Source organism: Mastigoproctus giganteus, chromosome 4, assembly GCF_048544385.1.
Source record: "Mastigoproctus giganteus isolate SK-2022 chromosome 4, ASM4854438v1, whole genome shotgun sequence".
Lineage (NCBI taxonomy): Eukaryota > Metazoa > Arthropoda > Arachnida > Uropygi > Thelyphonidae > Mastigoproctus > Mastigoproctus giganteus.
The window spans coordinates 229,098,781-229,120,898 of record NC_143578.1 but is presented as its reverse complement, the minus strand read 5'-3'; the positions used below and the strand labels follow the sequence as shown (position 1 = coordinate 229,120,898).

Genomic DNA, 22,118 nt, shown 5'->3' with positions numbered 1-22,118 from the left:
ATTGCTCTGGGATATGCGGTGGTCATTCCCTGACCTTTCTGCATCCTCCGTATTTGGTGGTCACGGCCTTGAACCCCGGTCTAATCAAGAAGCGTGTGCTACGCACTGCTGCTCCTGCCCACCTGGCTACGGAGGCGGCAAATGTAGATGCAAAATACTCATTCAGTTTGTCAGCTATCTAAGCAGGAACATCAATAGTTGAATCATTGATATCATGTGGACCAACCTGATTCATTCCCTTCCTTCTAGAGTTTATATAAGTAAAGAAGTCTTTGCATCCTTTGCCAAAAATTTCTTGTAATCTGCCTTCGTTTGCCTAACCTTGTCAGTGACTTGATTACAGACTAGTTTATATATATCATAGGCTTATGTGTTGCCTGATAATTTATATGCATCCTATGCATTTTTCTTTTCTGCTACAAGTCTCATTAGTTCATCTGACATCCAATTAGACCTAAACTTTGAACAGTATTTCTTAGTTGGTATGAAGAGCTTAGTAGCTTCCAAGAATGAATGCTTCCCATTTAGAATTTGCTGTTGGTAACATCAAAAGTTTAGTGTGGCTTGTGCTTATTGATAAACATGGCAAGAAATAAGAAACTGGGTGTTGAAAAAAGACATATTATAACGCTGTACAATCAAAAGAAATGATTGGCTTGGGTTAGGCACCATCAACATTAGCTAGACAAAAGTGGAAAAATACACTGTGGACGGATGAATCCAAACCTGTGGATCCGAGCATAGTTTATTTGAGACAAGCAAGAAAAAATGATGCCATACTGTTTAGTTCTTACAGTCATGCATAGTGGTAGTTCCATCATGATCTGAGGTTGCTTCTGTATTTCTGAAATGGGTGACATCATCAGATTTGAAGAAATTTAAAGAAAAGAAGGCTATAAAAATATTCTTGAACATAATGCAATATCTTCTGGATTCGTTCTTCTTTAAAATAGCATACAGAAACTCCAATGGACTGTAGACAGGTGTTTGACTGGTACCAGTAAGGAGTCTGTCAAAAGTGATCCATAATCTGCATGGCCTTCAACAAATTACAAAATTGTGTCTTAAACACAAACGTTGGTGTGAAACAACCAAAGATTAATTGTTTGTGAAATCACCAAAGAAATTTGAATCACTGCCAGATTGTGTCATTCCATTTTTACAAAAACCTGAGGTATGTTTCTACAACATTTATGCTGTGGCTGTTAACAGCAAAACAATGTGAACAATACCAATCAGTCACTTCCAATTTGTTTGAATGTGTGAACAATGATGAGAAATTTTAAAGTGTATTATGGGTGTGATCCCAAAATCAAGCAGCAACTATCCCAATGGAAGACTCCATCTCCAAACCATAAAAAAAAAAGTGGATATTGGTAAAATAATGAGCCCTTAAACCTGCATGGAGTGTAATCTGCTTTTAATTTCTTAAAGAATTATAGATTATTCTCAGACTTCCTGTACAGACTTCCTCACATGCCAATTTCCAGTTCTTGATATACCTATGCACCATGCTGCTAAAAGAATATGTTAAAAAAAAAAAAAACAAGTATGCAGAAAAATAGAGACCATAGCATTTTTGACCACAAGGTTGCCCATCATGAATATGCTTGAGAAACAAACAATTAATAAAGAGCTGTACTATTCATTTGCTACTTTACAGTTTTTTTTGGTCAAACATGGAATCACTCATGACAAGCAACTCCCATATTCACAAAATACAGATCCATATTACTTTTTGTTTCCTAGGCTGGGAAAAAAAAAAAAAACAACCTTGAAAAGACATTGATTTGATGACATATAAACAAAAGGTAATACAATGGCTCAGCTTCTGGCAATTTCAAAATTGGCTTTCCAGAAGTGCATTCAAGAGCAGAAAAATTATTGTGCAAAGTGCATTACCTCAGAAAGATACTTTCAAATAGGACATGTCACCTCCACTGTTAGGCATGCTTACTGTGATTGTACCATAGTAATCTAGATACATTTTGAACAAACCTTGTATTAACATTTCTGTAAACATACCATGAAAGTTCTCTACTAATTTCCACTGATTTTATTATTTATGTATTTTTTTATTTTTTATTATTATTATATATTTTTTTTTTATTAAGTCAGTTCTGAACATACCCTGAAGAGATGAATCTTTAATGGCAGGCTTACACAACTCAATTCGAGCTGAATGTAGGGGCACATAACGGTCTTGGGAAGAGCCAAAAAGAAGAACATTATGAAAATATTCCAGCCCTGAAAGGAAGAATATAAATTAGGTAATAATTCCTTGTTTAAAATAAATGTGAACTATCAAATTTCTTAGCACTTTTTATACTTACATAATATAATTGCAAATAAGTATATTCACTATTAATTAAGCATAAAAATACTTTATGAAAGACTGTGGATAAACAGTAAGTACCAAAATCACGTTTAATTTCTGTAAAATTTGTTAAATAGTCACCTGAAAATAGCAAAAAAAACAAAAAACAAAATCAAATCAGATGCTTCTGCTAACAGCCTTTGATCATTACTGTGGGGTCTTTTAAGCTCAAATCAAAACAATATTACATCATTTGACAAAAAAAAAAAAAAAAAAAAATCACATGATACTAAATAGATGCCTTAAAATATTTGTGATTCAAATACTCAAAAAATGAATACTGCAAATGTTTTCAAATTCTGCAGGCTGCATTTGGTATTTCAGTATTCACACTGATTTTATAGTGCTGTTCCAGTCACATTATTATTCACATGCCTCAATTTTTAATTTTTTAAAATATTCTGTTATAAGTTTTAATATTTTATGGGTTACTTTATGTTTAGATTAAATAGTATTTTACCATTCCATTTAAAAATCCAAATAGGACTTTGCCAAAATTAATTAATTTAATCGAAGTAGAGTGTGTGGGTGTGTAGTTAAGATTGTCCAGTACACTGGTACGTAAATGAATGAATGCGTGAGGTCATTAATAATTGCAAAAGCTTCAGCATATCAACTGGCCAGATTAATATGACCACAAAACTGAAGCCAGCCGTAGCTGTGAACATTAAAATCATTGGGAAAAATTACTTCCTTTCTTTGAAAGAGCAAGTTTCAAAGAAAGGAAATCAAAGTTCTAAGTGATTAGAAGGGTTGGGAGAATGATAAAGGCAACAGATGAATTTGAAAAAATGGAGTAGAGAGATTTTAAGCCAGAAAACATCAAAACAAGGAAATTCTAAGTTAGTAAGTCTTGTAATCTAAAATTAATTAATTTAAGTCTTGTAATAAGTCAAAGGTGAGTAGATTTCTTTCCAAACTCAAGAACTGGTTCTGCTGATAGGAAAAAAGGAACCGGATGCAAAGGAGTCTCTATGCCAAAAAATGACAGCGTTTTGAACCTCTTATGCCTTAAAAATCGTACAGCTTCTTTGTCTGAGTTGAAAAGAGAATGGGAAGAACATACAGGAGTGGTAGCAAGTGCAGTAACAGTCAGAAGACGGCTCTTCAAAAATGGAGTTGTAGCCCGTCATCCTAAAGAGAAGCCCCTCCTCACACAAAAAATAGAAAAGGCCCGATTAATTTGGTGTAAGAAGGATGTCAAATGGATCAGTGAGCAGTGGAAGTCAGTTATTTTCTCAGATGAGAAGAAATTCAACCTGCATGGCTCTGATGGGAGACAAACGATTCGCCGTAGACATGGCGAAGAATACCATCCAGACTGTATGGTGTCTACAGTGAAATTCCCTACCAGCCAGATGATATGGGGGTGCATTTTGTATTGCAGAGTAGGTCACCTGCACTTTATAAAAGGTTCCGTAATTGGGGCAATGGATACCAGGCTATATTGGAAGGCAAACTGATGCCAACCATTAGAGACTATTTAAACCTGCCAAGAAACTGCATCTTTCAGGACAACTCTGCTCCTTGTCATTGGGCGAAAAGTGTAAGTAGTCACTTCTGTAGTTACCTTAGCTTCATTTCTGCATTAGAGGTTTGACAGTAATGTGTTTACATTTGTTACAGTTGAAAAAATGGTTGGAAGAACGGTTGATTACAACTCTTAGCTGGCCAGGAAACAGCCCAGACCTGAATCCTATAGAAAACTGTTGGCATCGCATAGAATCTGTAGTTGCCAGAAAGAAACCAAAGACCCTTCGTGAACTTTAGGAAGCCATAATTCGTGTTTGGAACCAGGAACTATCAGTTGATTATCTTCAGAAATTGATCTTGTCGATGTCAGCACCAGTGTGCTGCCATCAGGGCCAGAGGCGGTCAACTAAATATTAGTTTGCACCTGGTGAACTTTTAATTTTGTTTTCCATTTAAAATGATAAACTGAAGCAAATTGAGGGCTTCTGATAACATTTCAGCCATAATTGTTGTGTTCACCAAAACTGTTGTATAAAGGTTGCAAATGCTCATTTTGGAATATTTTGATAGCACCTGTCAAATATTACTTAGCTTTGCCTTAACTATTAATAAATATCTTTTGTTTATATATCTATTTGTGATGCTAGTGATTAATGTAACATACCATCGCAAAAAGGGTTAAAAATGTAAAATTCCTAGGTGATGCACTTTCTTTGAACACCAGCGTATGTCTTCTGGAATTTTACATCATATTTCTTTAGCATCTTTACTGAAGGACTGTTGCTGTTTTCGACACTAACTTCACACCAAACATGTTCAATAAATCACACATTACAAAAACCAATTATTATTCTGCATTTCTAATTTGCAACGTAGACTACCATAGCACACCTGGTAGCCAATTCGTTTACAAATATAAGCAGAATTTTGCAAAATTTTAAAGAATTACATTTTAAAAATTTTTAAATTAATTTTTTTTTTAAAAGAAAATGATGGAGAAATTCTTTGTCACCAACTATATCACAAAAAGGTGAGGCAGAGAAGGGAAAAATAGAGTAAAAGAAGACAGACTCTCATTGTAAATCCAGAGAGCAGCTACAGCATTCCATGCAATCACTACTGGTTGGTTGCTAAGTGACCAGTCATTCGATACAACACACGACACCAACATAACTAGCATATCATTGGCTTTGTGAAGTAAAACTTCAACATGATGTTATTTGGTTTTTTAGGAGCATTAGCAACTAAGGCCATATTGCTCCAGAGATATATGGTGGTCATTCCCTGACCTTTCCGCATCCTCTGTATTTGGTGGTCATGGGCATGAACCCTGGTCTAATCAAGAAGTGTGTGCTACGCACTGCTGCTCCTGCCCACCTGGCTATGGAGGCATCCACTTCAACATGACAGTAATCCTGCAGAATTGAAGGAAATCTCAAGAACTACACAGATAAAGATACAATACACATCTGTTAACAACATGGAATATTTTTTCCACCCAAAATAACACTTTTAAAAATTACATAATATATACATATTAAAATTGCTGTTACTGCTGTTTCATTTTACTGAAAGATGAGTATTAGGAACTTTAGCAAATACTGACCATGTATATTTATGCAATTATTAGCTTAAAATAGTACAATTTGCACATTAACTGAAAACAAACACAATGAAAGACATAAAAAGATTTCTTACCAGGTTTTTGACTAAGTCTATATAAAAATGTTTGGCGGATATCAGTAGCATCTTTCATGGCGAGCTGCAGAAGTGACCCTGATTTTTTCCATTTCTGCATGAACCACATTCCTAACACGGAGAGGGAAAAAAAAAAAAAAAAAAAAAAGATATACCTATATATAGTATAATAGTAGTATATACAGTTAAGAATAGTATAGAATAGCTATTCATGAAGGATTATAGACCTGGGGGTACTACTATATATAGCAGAAATAACCCAACGACTATAAAGAAATGCAGTGGCGTAGCTACCATGTAGGCAGGCAAGACAATTACCTCCAGGCCTGGCATTTTTGGCTGTCTCCTCTTTTTGCAATTTTCATTAATTAAGTAGGGGCCCGAACATGTTCTTTGCCTCCAGGGCCAAAAAAGGGTAGCTACGCTTCTGAAGAAATGTGGCAAAGGGAGAGTAGGTAATTTAACAAAACCGGAAGTCGAAATCATGGAATAAAACAAAGGACAGTGTAAAATAAAAATAATAACATATTAAATGTATGCAAATTCAATGATTATAATGTCTTCTTTCAAGGGTCAGCCGTTAAAACAAAGGGAAATGCAGCAAGAAGTAAGGCCTCTGTTTCTAACATGAAATATACGTAGCATATGGTAGACACGAAGAAACAAAGTTATAGATTGAGCGTATATGGAAGCCAGGATAAGGGCAGCGGTAAGTATGGAATGCTGACGTATATTTCATGGCTGACCCTAATATATATTTATATATATAGGTATTCAATGTAACTCCTTAAAGGTAATGTTTAAAGAGTCGCATATGAAAAGTGGTATATAGTTGATGAATGGTTTCAACGAATGCAGGATTAATAAATCAGGTATGAGAAAATGCACCTAAAAGTGCAAAGCAGCATTAAAGGATGCAAGAGGTTTTTTTTTTTTTTTTTTTATGAAAACCCCAAACACGAAAGGTATCAAAACCTATAGTACTTAGTACCATGCATGGGTTGAAGGACAAGTATGGGGGGGAGGGGGATGCCAGAAACTTTGCTCTAGAGACTAAACATGGGTTTCACCACTTCAAGCCTCCAATAAGCAAAGTGGTGGTATTTCACTGGTTGATGAAAGTCAATCTACCACCTATATGTATAAGTTATATTAATATATTGAATTAAGTATGCATAAATGGATGTGAAAGTTACACAAAGTGCCAGTAACTAGAAGGGTGAGGAAAGTAGAAAAAGAAGTGTAGTAGATTTATGAAAGAATGTTAATATTCTAGAGGTTATGATGAATTAAGAAAATTATAGGCTGAATTGCCAAGCCAATATAAAGTGGGGGAACTATAAAATAATACATCAAAATACTAATAAAATAGGTTTTTTTTTTTTTTTTTTTTTATGAAAACCCCAAACACAAGAGGTATTAGAACCTATAGTACTTAGTACCATGCTTGGGTTGAAGGTTGAGAAGATGAAAGGAGATATTTGTTGACATTAGACTTTAACTTCTGTAGACTGTAATTTTCAGGAAATAGTGTAGCTGTCATTAGATATGGGGTAAAACATTTTTAGTAAATGGTCTAATATAGGTAATACAAAACTGCTTGATCTGATGTCAGCTGAAATAAATATTGATACATGATCAGGTATTTCATCAGGGGCTACACCTGACCATGTATCAGGAACTGTGTTTCTATACTTGTCCATAGTAGTAGAAGAAAAGTGAAATGCCAAAAATGCAATTAAAATGAAATTAGCACTTTCTAATACAGTATGGACAAGGTAGTCCAATGCAGTGTAATTTATATAAGTAAATATAATTTAGGTAAAAATAAGTATCAAGATGGGATAAAAATGGTTAATATCAATATGTTTAATATAAATATGTAGAATTTAGTGTAGGATTTAATTTTGTATAGATATGAAATCAATGTATTTAAAAAAAATAGATTTAGAACAAGCAAATGGTATAAGAGTGAGGTATTAAATTGAGGATGGGGAAGGGAAAGGAGTATTTTGAATAAATAAAGACGAAAAATTGCAATAGTAGTAGTAGGAATGTTCGGTCACCCTTGTATTACACTAATAGTTTAACAAATGGGAAAGAACTTTAGAATTAGAAGCAGAAAGATAAAAAGGATAGAAAATGTTATTAAATAACACTAAGCTATTAGTGTTATTTAATAACACTAATAACACTTCACAACCCTTACTGGGGTTGTGAAGCCCAACCTCATAGTAATGGCTCTGGCCTTACTATAAGGTTCTTCCCATTCGTTAAACTATTAGTGTAATGCGAGGGTGACACGAACATTCCTACTATCCTAATTATATTGCTCATTTTCGTCTTTATTTATTTAAAATACGTCTTTTTCCCTTCCTCATCCTCAATTTAATACCTCACATTTATACCATTTGCTTGTTCTAAATCTATTTTTTAAAATACATTGATTTCCTATCTATACAAAATTCTACATATTTATATTAAACATTTTTATCCCGACTCAATATTTATTTTTTACCTAAATTATTTTTACTTATATAAATTACACTGCATTGGGGCTACCTTTTCCATATTAGAAAGTGCTAATTTCTTTATCATGACTTGTTTTGGCTATTCACTTTTCTTCTACTACCATGGCCAAGTATAGAAACGCAGTTCCTGATACATGGTCAGGTGTAGTCCCCTGATGAAATACCTGATGTTGCATCAATATTTATTTCAGTTGACATCAGATCAAGCATTTTTGCATTACCTATATTAGACCATTTACTAAAAATGTTTCACCCCCATATCTAATAACAGCTACACCATTTTGTTAGTACAGTGGATTCCGGTTATTTGGGCTACCGGTTAATCGGGTAGCCGTTTATTTGGGACAAATCTTAAAGAACAGAACCCAGTCAAGAAAATAGTCAGAGTTTACTTCGCTTAATCGGGACAACATGCTGTTTAATCGGGGCAGGAGACCGCAGCACTGGAGATTACCCCATGATTGTCTCTGACCGTACCTCATGGTTCTGTCGGATTTCTGGAGGTCACAACCAGAAAACAATAAAAACAACTAGCAGTCCCTTTTAATTGGGCTTTTCTGTTAGTGCAATCTATCATAAACGGATAGTAAACTTGGTCTTATTGAATTTGCAATAATACCAACAGCTGGAATTCTATGGGTTATTATGGTGAAATGTGTTTACGCTTCTATGAAATCTTCAATCATAAAAAAATTAATTTTAAGAATCTTCTCTTCATTTCTATTTTTAAAACTTCATAACTTGTTACTCCGTTCTCACTTGCGTGTATGGTGTTACTTGCAATTTGTGTGCAGTGTTCTTTGTTACTGATTGCTTATCTTTTTACTGTTTTAAATTTTAACTCCCACCCACAAAGTGAACAGATATGTCAACTAGTTAGTACATACATATTACAGTACAGTCAGTCCTCATATAGCACGATAGTTGTGTTCCTAGAAACTCTTGTGCAATATAAATAACAGGCCCTATGGGAAAAATAAGGTTAGGTGCCGACCACCCAAGATTGAACACACATTTGTAACCAAAACATTACGAAACACAATAAATAATCATAATAAAATACTTACGTATTTTATTACAACTATTTCGTAATAAAATATTGCTAATGCTTTTGTTTCTATCGCAAGCAAACTTGTTCTTTGTTTGTTCCTCTATCCAAACAGACGTTCCATCTTTTCCAATTCTTTGTGTCTTGTTCTAATGGATTTTGTTACACTTTGAGTTGTTCCTGCTATGAAAGTTTTTATTTTCTCTGCATTCTTTCTAATTCTCAGCATTGCCTCATTTAGGCCTGTAGCACATGCAACATCACACAGTCTTTCATTTCGCTCAAAAGTGTTTCACAATTTTATATTTTTTCTCTATCGACAGAGACAGACTGGCCATAAGCCTTACTAGGGAAACCCCGGTGGGCCGGAGGCCAGAACACGATGGAGGCCGGTGTGATTTTGGCCATAAATGCTAGTACGAGGCCACTACAAATTTTCCTGGGAAAAGGATTTTTGACCTAGTACACCTCTGTCTATCAATATTGCTTTTCTTTTTCTCTCCGAATCTGTAGTGTCTTCACCAGGACACTTCCTTTTCACACCTTTTAAGTATTTACTCATTTTCAGGGAATAAAGCACAATTACAAAATGAGGAAGCACGCTTGATACACATAAACAAAGCTGTGCATGTGTAGCAACTGAATAAACAACACCATAAAGGCAGAGACACACTATTAACACCTCACTAGCTCACATTTTACTAAAGCACATTTCTGGGGTTACTACCATAAAACAATTTCCAGTTGCGTTTCTGCTAGTGGAATATGTTATAAACTGGTAATAGCATTTGCGATAATACCAATAGCTGAATTTGTGTGGGTTTTTACATTATTATGGTGAAATGTGTTTCCCCTTCACTGATATAAAAAACAAATACATTTTCAGAATCTTCTCTACATTCCTATCATGTTGCGTTCAGTTCAGGTGATTCCGCATTCGACTGCTATTTCTTGTAAACACAAAGGCGAACCGTGCATAAGTGAATTCGGTTCGTGTTATATACGATATCGTTCCCCTATTTATAATTCATGTAATGTAAACACGTGTTATACAAGGACTGACTGTACGTATTAATTGTTCTGATTAACATATATTCTTCCAATTTTCACGTATCATTTAATTAGTACAATAATAAAGGGTAAATCTGTGCTTAATATATCTTTACTTTTATAGCCTGTGGATAATATTCCTCCTATTCTCGCTAATTAGAATCGCTGTTTAATAGAATTAAAATTCAATTCACAAACGTGATCACAATGACCTGTGCTTACTACACATCGTATAGTGAATGATACTTTAATATGGTGAGTTCATCTTAACACGATTTGATTGTACAGTGAACCAATTGTAAAGCAGGGGTCCACTGTATTTTATAACTATTTACGTGAAACTTCGCATAATTGGGGCAGCCGCTTAATCAGGCCAAAATGCACTAGTTCCGATGTATCCCAAATAACCGGAACAGGCTGTATTTTGATGTATTAATTTTACAGTTCCCCCACTTTATATTGGCTTGGCAATTCAACCCATAATTTTCTTAATTCATTATAACCTCTAGGATATTAACATTCTTTCACCTTTCATAAATCTACTACACTTCTTTTTCTACTTTCCTCACATTTCTAGTTACTGGCACTTTGTTGTGTAACTTTCACATCCATTTATGCATACTTAATTCAATATAATAATATAACTTATGTATATATAAGCATCCAACTTAAGAATTATTGTAAAAAGGTGCAGTGTTGAGTACATAGGTTGCCAAGCCTGAAAGGTAATAGGAGTAGCAAATTACGCAAGAGAGCAAACTTATATAGCATCGGCCAAAAAAAAAACAAAACCTACACACTTCACTCATCCACACCCTCCAAGAATTTGTCTAGTTCTTCCTTGTATTCATGCCTGTAACAACAATCAACCACCTGCTGGCTGAAGGTAAACTTTCACACATCTATCCTGCAACCATCCATCCTCAACTTGAATTTGTTATCCCTCATGTGTTAAGAGGAAGAATGCCTCTTAAGGAAGGATACCCTTTGTCATAGTGTTTAGCATTGCCTGTGAAAAAAAAAAAAGATCGCGTTAACTGGAAATTTGCATTGCGTAAAGTGAAAAGTGGTATAATTTTTCAAATAGCGTTAACTGAAAATCGCGTTAATTGAACTTGCGTTATGCAAGGCCTGCCTGTATATATATATATATAAAAAAAACAGATCAACATAGCCCCTATTTTACCACTTTGACATCTGAGGTTTTAAGGTCTGGGCAAGCGTGATGTTTTTCATTCCATCGATTGCTGTTTTGTTTCAGGATTGTACTGATAACCCTAGCTTTCATCCCCCATGATAACACGAGTCAAAAAATTATTTTCTTTGATCTGTTCACAAAATTATTTGCACATGTTCAATCACTGTTGTTTTTGTTCCAATGTCAACAATGGAACCAAATGCATAGAACTAATTTTGCCACCGACTTTCACATGTTCAGTTTTTTTGTGTAAAATTTGATGAACTGTTTCCCTGTTCATATCAAGTTCAGCAGTCAACATGGAACATGTTAACCAATGATCAAACCTCACCAGTGTTGCAAATTTGTCAATGTTTTTGTCCATCAACTTGCCAACCAGCATGTCACACCATTCATTGTCTTCAACTGCTTCTCTCCCTTCACACAACCTTTGGTGTCAATTCATAACATTACTTTTAGATGTGGAAGACTCACCGCATGCTTGTCTTATCATTTCCAACATGTCTATGGATGTCTTACCCAATTTAACACAAACTTTCACATTTGTTCTTTGCTCAATCACTCTTTCCATTTTTAACAGTTAAAAAATTTAGACAAAGTGCAACTTAAGAAGACTGTTATTGACCCACTAATAAATATAGGGGGTTAAATCTTGGCCGAATAGTCTCGTACTATGTCACGAATACACAGATACACAGCTGGCACAAAAGCATTACCAACCTGACTGGCAAGAAATAAAAAAATAGTCTTGAAAATTAATTGTCTAACCTTGTATAACTTTGGATGAGTCTCTTTCAACAGTTTTCTATCAGAAAAACCCTGCAACCTAATACAGGGTATCTGAAAGTTATCTTCACCGTGTATTGAAGAAAAATAGCCAATTTATAGTTACTAAATGAAAACCAATCTTACTTAAAATGAAAGATTAAAATTAAGCTTACCCATATTAACAAGACCACTATTATTGTACAAAGTACCAAGATGAGGTCCTGACAAAGATAAAAATGTATGCAAGCGGTTCAAGTAAGGCTTCATTTCTGCTCTGGTAAGTGCTGATCGAATTATAATATTTCCTAGTGAGTGACCAATAAAACTGAAAGAAAATTCTCTGTTTAATATGTTGATAGTTTTATAATTACACAGTTCATTAATTTTAATCATTACATTCAATTTCTTTTTTAATAAATGCTTTAGAAAAATAATGAGCAAGCAGAATACCACCTTTCCACCTGAAGGTTTACTGTTTATTTATTATTATTTTTTTAACTGCAATATATAGAAATTGTTTTTCACAGAAATAGTGAAACTGGGCTCTGCACCCCATGATGAAAACTAAGAATTGTGAAACAATCCAATAAGAACAGTTCAACTATATTTCAAAGTAGGCTAAATAAGAATATTTGTACGTTAAAAAACACTCAAGATAATAACAATGAAAATAATTTCAGATTTCTAGGAATTCCATCTTTCCTCTTTTTTGCTTACCTTAAAAAAACGGGGGAAATATTTTTTAGAACATTAATTTAAAAAAGTATATTTTAAATAAATTGCATTTCAAATAAGATACACATTAAATATTAATAAATATGATCAATGATATTTAGGAAAAATTTGGTAAACAAAGTAGTTTCACCCAGATATTTTGGACTTGAGCCTAAAAAGGCATAACATATTTCTGTACAATGCCTTATTACTTTGCACAAAATTTGATTCAAGAACAGTTTAAACATCTTGTTTGTCCTTGAGACTGTCACAGACATTCTCTTATGTATGCCAAGCCATGCTTGCTACCTGGGAGTCTAAAATGCCGATGGAACTGATATTCGGGTGACACTCAAGTCAGGTGGACCTAATTTAGCAAAGTACTGTCAGTCTATGACAGCCAAATCCTTTGCTTGCACCTTCACGATGGTGGGACCGTTAGCAACCCTGGGTATAACCCCCCCCCACGTACAAGTTCTGAAATATGGCACTTAGCATACTGGAGGTGACCAGCCAGGCGTGAACCAATGTAAGGGGCCGAGGTGTGACGCCCACACCACCACATGAAGAAATGCTTTTCCTCTGTGTTGCCAGGCAATACTAGGTGGTAGATGACTTTCATGAACCGGTGCAATACCACCACTGCTCATTAGAGGCTTGAAGTTGTTGCTGTTGTCTTGGTTTTTAGGAGCATTAGCAACTAAGGCCATATTGCTCCAGGGATATGCGGTGGTCATTCCCTGACCTTTCCGCATCCTCCGTATTTGGTGGACACAGGCTCGAACCCCAGTCTAATCTAGAAGTGTGTGCTATGCACTGCTGCTTCTGCCCACCTGGCTACGGAGGCGCCAGAGGCTTGAAGTGGTGGAACCCAGTCTCCAGAACAAAGCTCTGGAAAATCCCCCCCCCATCTCTTTCATCATGCAGTATGATTGATGTCTTTTGAAGTTATGATGGACATCATGGCAAGATCCAATCTTCCTTACATTTTAGGGTACAGCTCAAAATGGTGTTCGTACACCAGCTGCTAGATAGTCCACTGGAACGAACCTATTGGTAACTCTCTAGGAGGCTTCCTTATCATCATCATCTAGTGCATAATCTCACTGCCTCTAATCTGCCAGATAGTGACTGGAGGGAGTCCAATTAGTGTGTATGTGGGGGCATTGTCGAGACGACATTATGTCAAGGAGCTGGGTATATTCTTACCAAGTGTATGCCATATCCAAAATTTTCATTACTTCATACATCATGTCCTCGGCACCTTTTCTTATTTCTGAATACACTACGCATTGTCAAAAATAATAGAACAAACTTCTCTGTGAAAAGATCTAAAACTCCCAAACACTTCCTCGTTCATTTCACAAATATACATGGTCTCAGTTCCAATCTCAATGATGTCCATTTCCACTTAGTCTGTAAAAACCCATGTACTTTTCTGACAGAATCCCTGTTATTGGTTGATTCAAATTATTCACTGTATGATTCCATTCACTTCATATGTCCACTCTGATATTCCCTCTCAGAGACTTGGTAATTTGGAAATCTCTGCTTTTCACTGTTCTCTGGCTTAAAATTTCTCTACCACATTCTGTCAAATTCATCTGTTGCCTCTATCATTCTTCAAGAGTAATAATTTTCAAGTAATAATTTACAAATTTTCATTATAGGTTCATTCAGTTTCATTTAAAAAAAAATGTTTGTCTGTAGTTGATTTCAGCATGCTTTTAGAAATAGCAAAGTTTTCCCAAGTAACAGGACTTAATCTAGACTTAAAATTTCATTTGTATGTAAGCATATTTTGAATAATCTATACTAAGATAGATACAAACTGTATGTTACTGGACAGGAAATGGGTAGGGACTTTGAAATACATTATAGTTCAAATTAGATAGTATGAACACTATCTGTAATACTCAATACATTCTACGTTGATATTAATATTTGTAAAATAATAAGAGGAGTTTACCTCAATATAGTACGTAGAACACTTCCGTAAATTAGATAGTATGAATCAGAGCTGTAATACTCAATATGTTCTATGTTGATATTAATATTTGTAAAATAATAAGAGGAGTTTACCGCAATATCGTATGTAGAACACTTCCATAAGTGTTCTACGTACTATATTGAGGTAAACTCCTCTTATTATTTTACAAATTATAGTTCAAAATAATTCAATAATGAATTTAACAAGTATATACAGCAATGTCCTTCTGAAATCAAGTTAACAAATTTGGCCAGTAATTAAAATTCTAATTTAATAATGTTTATTTTCTATCTAGTAAAATAAAATATATATCTTCATAATCAGCCATTTTTAATCCACTGCAGGATAAAGGCCTCTACAGCAACTTTCCAGTTCCTTCTGTTTTGTGCAATGGCCATCCATTTACAACCCACAAACTCGTGAATTTCACCGATCCATCTCCATTGCTGTCTTCAGGGGTTTTCTTTTAGCTCCTCTTAGGCATCATTCTGTTATTTTCTTAGTCCATCTGTCATCATGTCTTCGAGCTGTGTGTCCTGCCCAAGACCATTTCAGTTCTTTAGTTTTGATAAGAATATCCTTTATTTATGTTTTCTGCCTAATCCATGTGTTTCTCTTCTTATCTAACAGTCTGATTCCTAATATAATTTGTTCCATTCTTTGCTTTTTGGTTTTCAGCCTCCCTTCCATTCTTTTGTTGAATTCCCAAGTTTAACTTCCATAAGTCATGGTGGGGAGTATACATTAGTTCATTATTTTACATTTCAGACAAACTGGAATATTGCTCCTCAGTATGTGACTATTTCCTGAATGCTATCCATTCAAAATTTATTCTTCTCTTGACTTCCAGCCATTTATCATTATTACAGCTATTGTATACATATATATATTAAATGTAATATAAAATCAAAGTTTCAGTTGACGGAAAATAAAAATAAATAAGCAAGGTATGACAGATGCACCAAAACACGCAAAGCAACATAAAGTATGCAAAAGTATATATAAGTATGCAAGAATAGATATGTCTGATAAAGTTTGCACAGATGGAGGTGAAAAGTACACAAATTGCCAAGGACTAGAAAGGTAAGGATTGTAGAAAAAAAGATGTATTGTAGGTTTGTAAAAGACAAAAGAATATTAATATCCTAACGGTTAGGATGAATTAAGAAAATTATGGGCTGAATTGCAAAGCCAATTATAGCTGCCCATGTATCAATATTTACTCCTTCTGACATCAGATTTTGCATTTTTACTATCCCTGTTTTCGACCTATAACTAAATTTGCCCACTCATATCTGACGACAGCCTCACCACCTTTTTTTAAATTTTATTTCATTTGTTTAATCATTTGGTATTAATCATTTTAATTTAAAGTTCCCTCACCTCTAATTGGCTTTGCAATTCAACACATAATTGTCTTAATTCACCATAACTTTTAGGATATTAACATTCTTGCACCTTTTACAAACCTACAATACTTCTTTTTGTCTACTATCCTCACCCTTCTAGTCCTTGACCCTTTGTACTCTTCAACTCCATCTGTGCAAACTTTATCAGATTTATCTATTCTTACATACTTATATATGGACGATTTTAACTTCCCAGATATAGACAAGAACTTGTGGGTTAGTCACTCACACACCAGCAAGGCTTTTGTGAATTTACTGGATGACTGCTTTCTGCAGCAGCATGTTAGAGAGGCAACAAGAGGGAGTAACACTCTAGATCTGATTATCAGCAGTGATTATTCATGCATTACGAATTTACAGATAAAGGAACCACTAAGTGGCAGTGATAAAAGTGTACTGATGTGGGATTTACTCAAAGATGTAAATACTATCATCAGGAAGGGTTTTTTCTTTTGTAAAGGTGACTACAGTGGTCTCAGACAGTTTTTAAATTGTATACAGTGGAATCAACTGATGATGTTACCAAAAGAAAATTATAAATGAGAAGCATTCAAGGAATTAATCTTGCAAGCAACTAGGCTTTTCATACCAACTAAGAAATAAAGTTCAAGGTTTCAAAGTTAAATTCAAAGTTAAATGGATGTAAGAAGTAATAAGATTCGTGGCAGAGAAGACAATTCGCATGGGATGCATATAAATATCAGGAGACACAGATGCTTATGGTAGATATAAGATAGTCTGAAATCAAGTCACAAAGGAGGTTAGGCAAGTAAAGGCAGATTACGAGAAATCTTTGGCAAAGGATGCAAAGATTGGTCCACTTGATATCGATTGTTTGGTTGTTGTTGTTGATGATTCTGCTCCAGTAGCTGACAAACTGAATGAGTATTTTGCATCACATTCATACATGAGGAATTCTGTAGGGAAGTGGAGGCCAGAAGTTTATCAAACTCTAACAGGCAGTTAAATGATTTTTTAATAACTGAGAGCAAAGTGGAGGAGAAATTGGTGAAGTTAAACATAAGGAAGGCACCAAAGGTGGATGGACTCTATCCAGTTATATTTATGAGGGCTTCACAGACTAGAGATGTGCAAATGTATCCGTAATTCACAAAGTCAGATCAAAAGGTGAGAAAAGTAATTGAAGACCAATTAGTTTAACTTCTGTTCAGGGGAAGATAATGGAGTCACTGGTTATAGAAGTGTTGCAGGATCATCTAGACAAGGAATTTATAGTTCACACACAGCATGGTTTTGTTAAGGTGAGGTCTTTTCTGACCAATCTGATTGGATACTATGATGTGGTCACAAAGGAATTGGATGAAAAAATAATTTTGATACCACATACTTGGATTTTAGGAAGGCTTTTGATTCTGTTTCACATGGAAGACTACTGTACAAATTGGAGCAGTATAGCGATAAGGGCAGGTTGCTACAATGGATAAAAGGATGGTTGAGTGGGAGAAGACAAAGTGGTAATCAATGGACATTCCCTCTGCATGGACTAATGTTATTAGTGGAGTTCCCCAGGGGTCCATGTTGTGCCCATTGTTGTTTTCTGTATTTACCAATAATATTGATGAAGGTATATTAGGCTTAATGTCCAAGTTTGCGGATGATACCAAGATTAGCATTAGTAGAGGCATATGATGCAAGAAAGCAAGCTTATGCAGCATCAGCCAAAAAACACTTCCACTTCACCCCTCCGTTCGTTTGAAATACCTGTCCAGCTGAGCCTTAAATTTATTTAGGCTATCAACTTCCACAACAAGGGATGGAAGTTTGTTCCACCAACCAACTACCCGCTGGCTAAAGGCAAATTTCCGCACATCTATCCTACATCTGTCTTTCCTCAATATGAATTTATGCCCTCTCAGGTGATTATTCTGAGCTAAAGGCAGATTACCATCAGCATTAAGCATGCTCAAACCATTCAAGGCTTTATACACCTCTATCAGATCACCTCGCCGGTGCCTAGTCTCCAGACACTGTAATTTGCAAAACTTAAGCCTTTCTTCGTAAGAGCAATGCTGTGTTCCATTCACCAATCTTGTTGCCCTTCTCTGTACTCGTTTCAGCAGCTCTACATCCTTCTTGAAATGAGGCCTCCAGACCTGTATACAGTGCTCAAGGTGTGGCCTGACCATTGCCTTATACAAGGGAATAATCACCACCTTATCCCTGCTAGAAAAATTTCTGTATATCATTGATAAGACACCATGAGTTACTCTTGCAGCCCGTCTGCACTGCTCAGAGAACTTCATATCTGCTTGCACAATTATCCCCAGGTCCTTTTCATTGTCTACCACTGTCAGTGTAGTACCACAGAGTTGATACGTTGCTCTGGGGTTGCTGTTTCCCATATGTAGTACTTTACATTTGTCAAAATGTTAAACTTCATTTGCCACCTCTCAGCCCATCTGCTCAACCTTTCAAGATCCTGTTGCAGCAGCATAGCATCAGTAGTGTCCTTAACAACCCTGCCAACCTTTGTATCGTCTGCAAACTTGATATTCCATCATCAATATTATTTATAAATACAGAAAACAATAATGGACCAAAACAGTGAACCTTGAAGGACTCCACTAATAACATTAGTCCACGATGAGCAGTGTCCATTGATAACCACTCTCTGTCTTCTCCCCCTCAACCACCCCTTTATCCATAGCAGCAATTTGCCTCCAATGCCACACTGCTCCAATTTGTGCAGCAGTCTTCCATGTGCAACAGTATCAAAAGCCTTTCTATGATCCAAGTATATAATATCAAAGTTATTCCCTGCATCCAGCTCTTTTGTGACTGCATCATAGTATCCAATCAAATTGGTCAGGCAAGACTTCCCCTTAACAAAACCATGCTGTGCCTCCATTAGTTTTTCTGGAACAGAAGTTAAACTCACAGGTCTACAATTACTTGTGTCAGCCTTTGATCCTCCTTTGTGAATTGGGGTCACATTTGCACGTCTCCAGTCTATGGGTACCTCCCCTGAGTCCAAGGAAGCTCTCATAATTGGCTAAGGGTTTGCTTACTTCCTTTAATATAACTGGATAGATCCCATCCACCCCAGTTGCCTCTCTTGTATTTATCTTCAACAATTTCTCCTCCACTTTACTCTCAGTTATTACAAGATTATCTAGCTTACTGCCAGAGTTCAATACACCTCTGGCATTCCCCTCGCTGAATAACTCCTCATGTGTCGATGCAAAATATTCATTTAGTTTGATAGCTACCTGAGCAGGATCATCAACAGTTGAACCATCGATATCAAGTGGACCAATCAATTTCATCCCCTTCCTTCTAGAGTTTACATAAGTAAAGAACTCTTTGCTGTTTTTCTTTGCATCCCTTGCCAAAGATTTCTCACAATCTGCCTTTGCCTGCCTAACCGCCTTTGTAACTTGGTTACAGACCAGCTTATATCTATCATAGACTTCTGTGTCACGTGTTAATTTATATGTATCCCATGCATTTTTCTTCTCTGCCATATGTTTCATTAGTTCATCTGACATCCATTTAGGCCTAAACCTTGAAAAATATTTCTTAGTTGGTATGTAAAGCCTAGTAGCTTCCAAGATAAGTTCTTTGAATGCTTCCCATTTTGAATTTGCTGTTGGTAACATTATCATCAGTTGGTCCCACTGTATAGAATTTGAATACTGTCTCAGACCATCGTAGTCACCTTTACGAAAGCAATAACCCTTCCCTTTACCCCTGATGATAATTACCTCTTTGAGTAAATCCCACTTCAGCACACTGTGATCACTGCCACCTAGTGGTTCCTCTATCTACAGATTCTTAATGCATGAAGAATCCCTACTGATAATCAAATCAACAATACTACTCCCTCTAGCTGCCTCCCGAACATGCTGATGTAGAAAACAATCATCCAATAAACCCACAAAAGCCTTGCTAGTGTGTGAGTGACCAACCCACAAATTCCAGTCAATATCTGGGAAATTAAAATCCCCCATTATAAGACTCTGATTTACTGGCCCACCCTATTTCCCTGTACAATTCCTTATTACACTCATTAGAGTCATTAGGCCTATAGCACACTTCTACTCTCAATTTTGATTTCCCAATGTCACACCAAACTGACTCGACACTGCACTGCCCAGCGATGTCGACTGGCTTCACTTCCTTGGATTTTATGTGTTTCTTAACTAATAGCATAACCCCTCCTCCCTTCATATCCTGTCTATTCTTTCTGTAGATGTATTCCCCAAATTCCAGTTCTGCATTCCTTATATCTGTGTGACACGTCTCTGATATCTCAACAATATCCGCCTTTGATGCTTTGAGCAATACCTCAAATTCATCAAATTTATTTACCAAACTCCTAGCATTGGTGTACATTCAAGTATACATGCACCTGTTCTTTTTCTTAGCTACCCTTACACAACCCATGTGTTTACTTGTACCGCAATGACTCTCAGCAGTCTCTGAATATCCTGCATCTTGTTTTCCAGGCTTGTGCTCATTCCAATAGAAGCAGTGCAAGAATCACTTTCACCTCTGCCAGTGGCTACTGTTAATCTATTTTTTTTTTTATGAAAACCCCAAACACGAAAGGTATCAAAACCTATAGTACTTAGTACCATGCTTGGGTTGAAGGAGAGGTATTGGGCAAGGGGATGCCGGAAACTGCTCTATAGACTAAACATGGGTTTCACCACTTCAAGCCTCCAATAAGCAAAGTGGTGGTATTTCACCGGTTGATGAAAGTCGTCATCTACCACCTTTGATTAGTCCTATCCCCCCAATCTAGCAGTTTTCCGACCCACCTAACACTGCCTTGATAGCATCAGCAAATATTCTTGCACCCTTTCTATTTAAGTGTATCCCATCCCTGTAGAAGCAGTCTCTTCTGTTAACAAGTACAGACCAGGCTGAAAAAAATTCTACTCCCTGAGCCTTGCACAATCTTTCTAGGGCCGAATTGATCGACAAGGCTCTCATCACATACTCCCTCCTATCGAATCTGGGCAGAATTGTAGACACTTTCAAATTCAACCGTAATGCACGGCTTTTTGGTAGGTTGGTAGGGTTGTTAATGACCTACTGATCATTAACTAGGATCTTGAAAAGTTGAGCAGATGGGCCGAGAGGTGGCAACTGAATAACATTTACAAATGCAACATACTACATATGGGTAACAGTAACCCCAGAGTAACATACCAACTGTACAGTATTACACACAGGATAGTAGAGAATGAAAAAGACTTGGCAGTAATTGTGCAGTCAGATATGCAGCTTTCTGATCAACACAGAAAGGCTGCAAGAGTTGCTCATGGGGGTTTTGCCAATGATATACAGGAATTTTGCTAGCAGGGATAAGGAGGTGATTATCAGGCTACACATTGAGTACTGCATATAATATGCAGGCCTCATTTTAGGGAAGTGTTAAGCTACTAGAACGAGTACAGAGAAAGGGAAGGAGATTAGTGGAACAAAGGGTTTTTGTTACCAAGATAGGCTTAATTTCAGCAAAGTGCAGCATTTGGAGACTAGGCACCTGCAAGGTGATCTAATTGAGGTATATAAGAACTTGAATGGTTTGAGCAAGCACAATCCTGATGGGATTCTTCCTCTTGCTCAGATTCTGCATCTGAGGGGGATAAATTCAAATTGAGGAAAGACAGTAGAATAGATGTGTAAAAACTTGCCTTTAGACAGCGGGTGGCTGATTGCTGGAACAAACTTCCAACTGTCGTGGAAGTTGACAGCTGAAATAATCAAGGCTGAACTTGCATCTGGTGAGTATGGGCTTGGCACACCCAGGGTCCTGAAATGGATATCATGATTCCTCTCTTTCTGGTGATTTCTCTCTCTCTCTCTCTCTCTCTCTCTCTCTCTCTCTCT

At 36.1% G+C, this 22,118-nt stretch overlaps 1 protein-coding gene across 1 annotated transcript in view; it reads right to left on the bottom strand.

The window, feature by feature from the left end:
- Nucleotides 1–22,118, bottom strand: part of LOC150087465 (protein FAM135A) — a 331,998-nt gene that overhangs the window by 31,344 nt on the left and 278,536 nt on the right. Inside the window, exons 17-19 of the mRNA XM_090372497.1 lie at nt 12,317–12,468; nt 5,549–5,659; nt 2,131–2,247 (exon numbers count right to left, since the gene is read on the bottom strand). Of these exons, the coding sequence (XP_090228623.1) occupies nt 2,131–2,247; nt 5,549–5,659; nt 12,317–12,468 (380 nt within the window). The remainder of the gene's footprint in view (nt 1–2,130; nt 2,248–5,548; nt 5,660–12,316; nt 12,469–22,118) is intronic.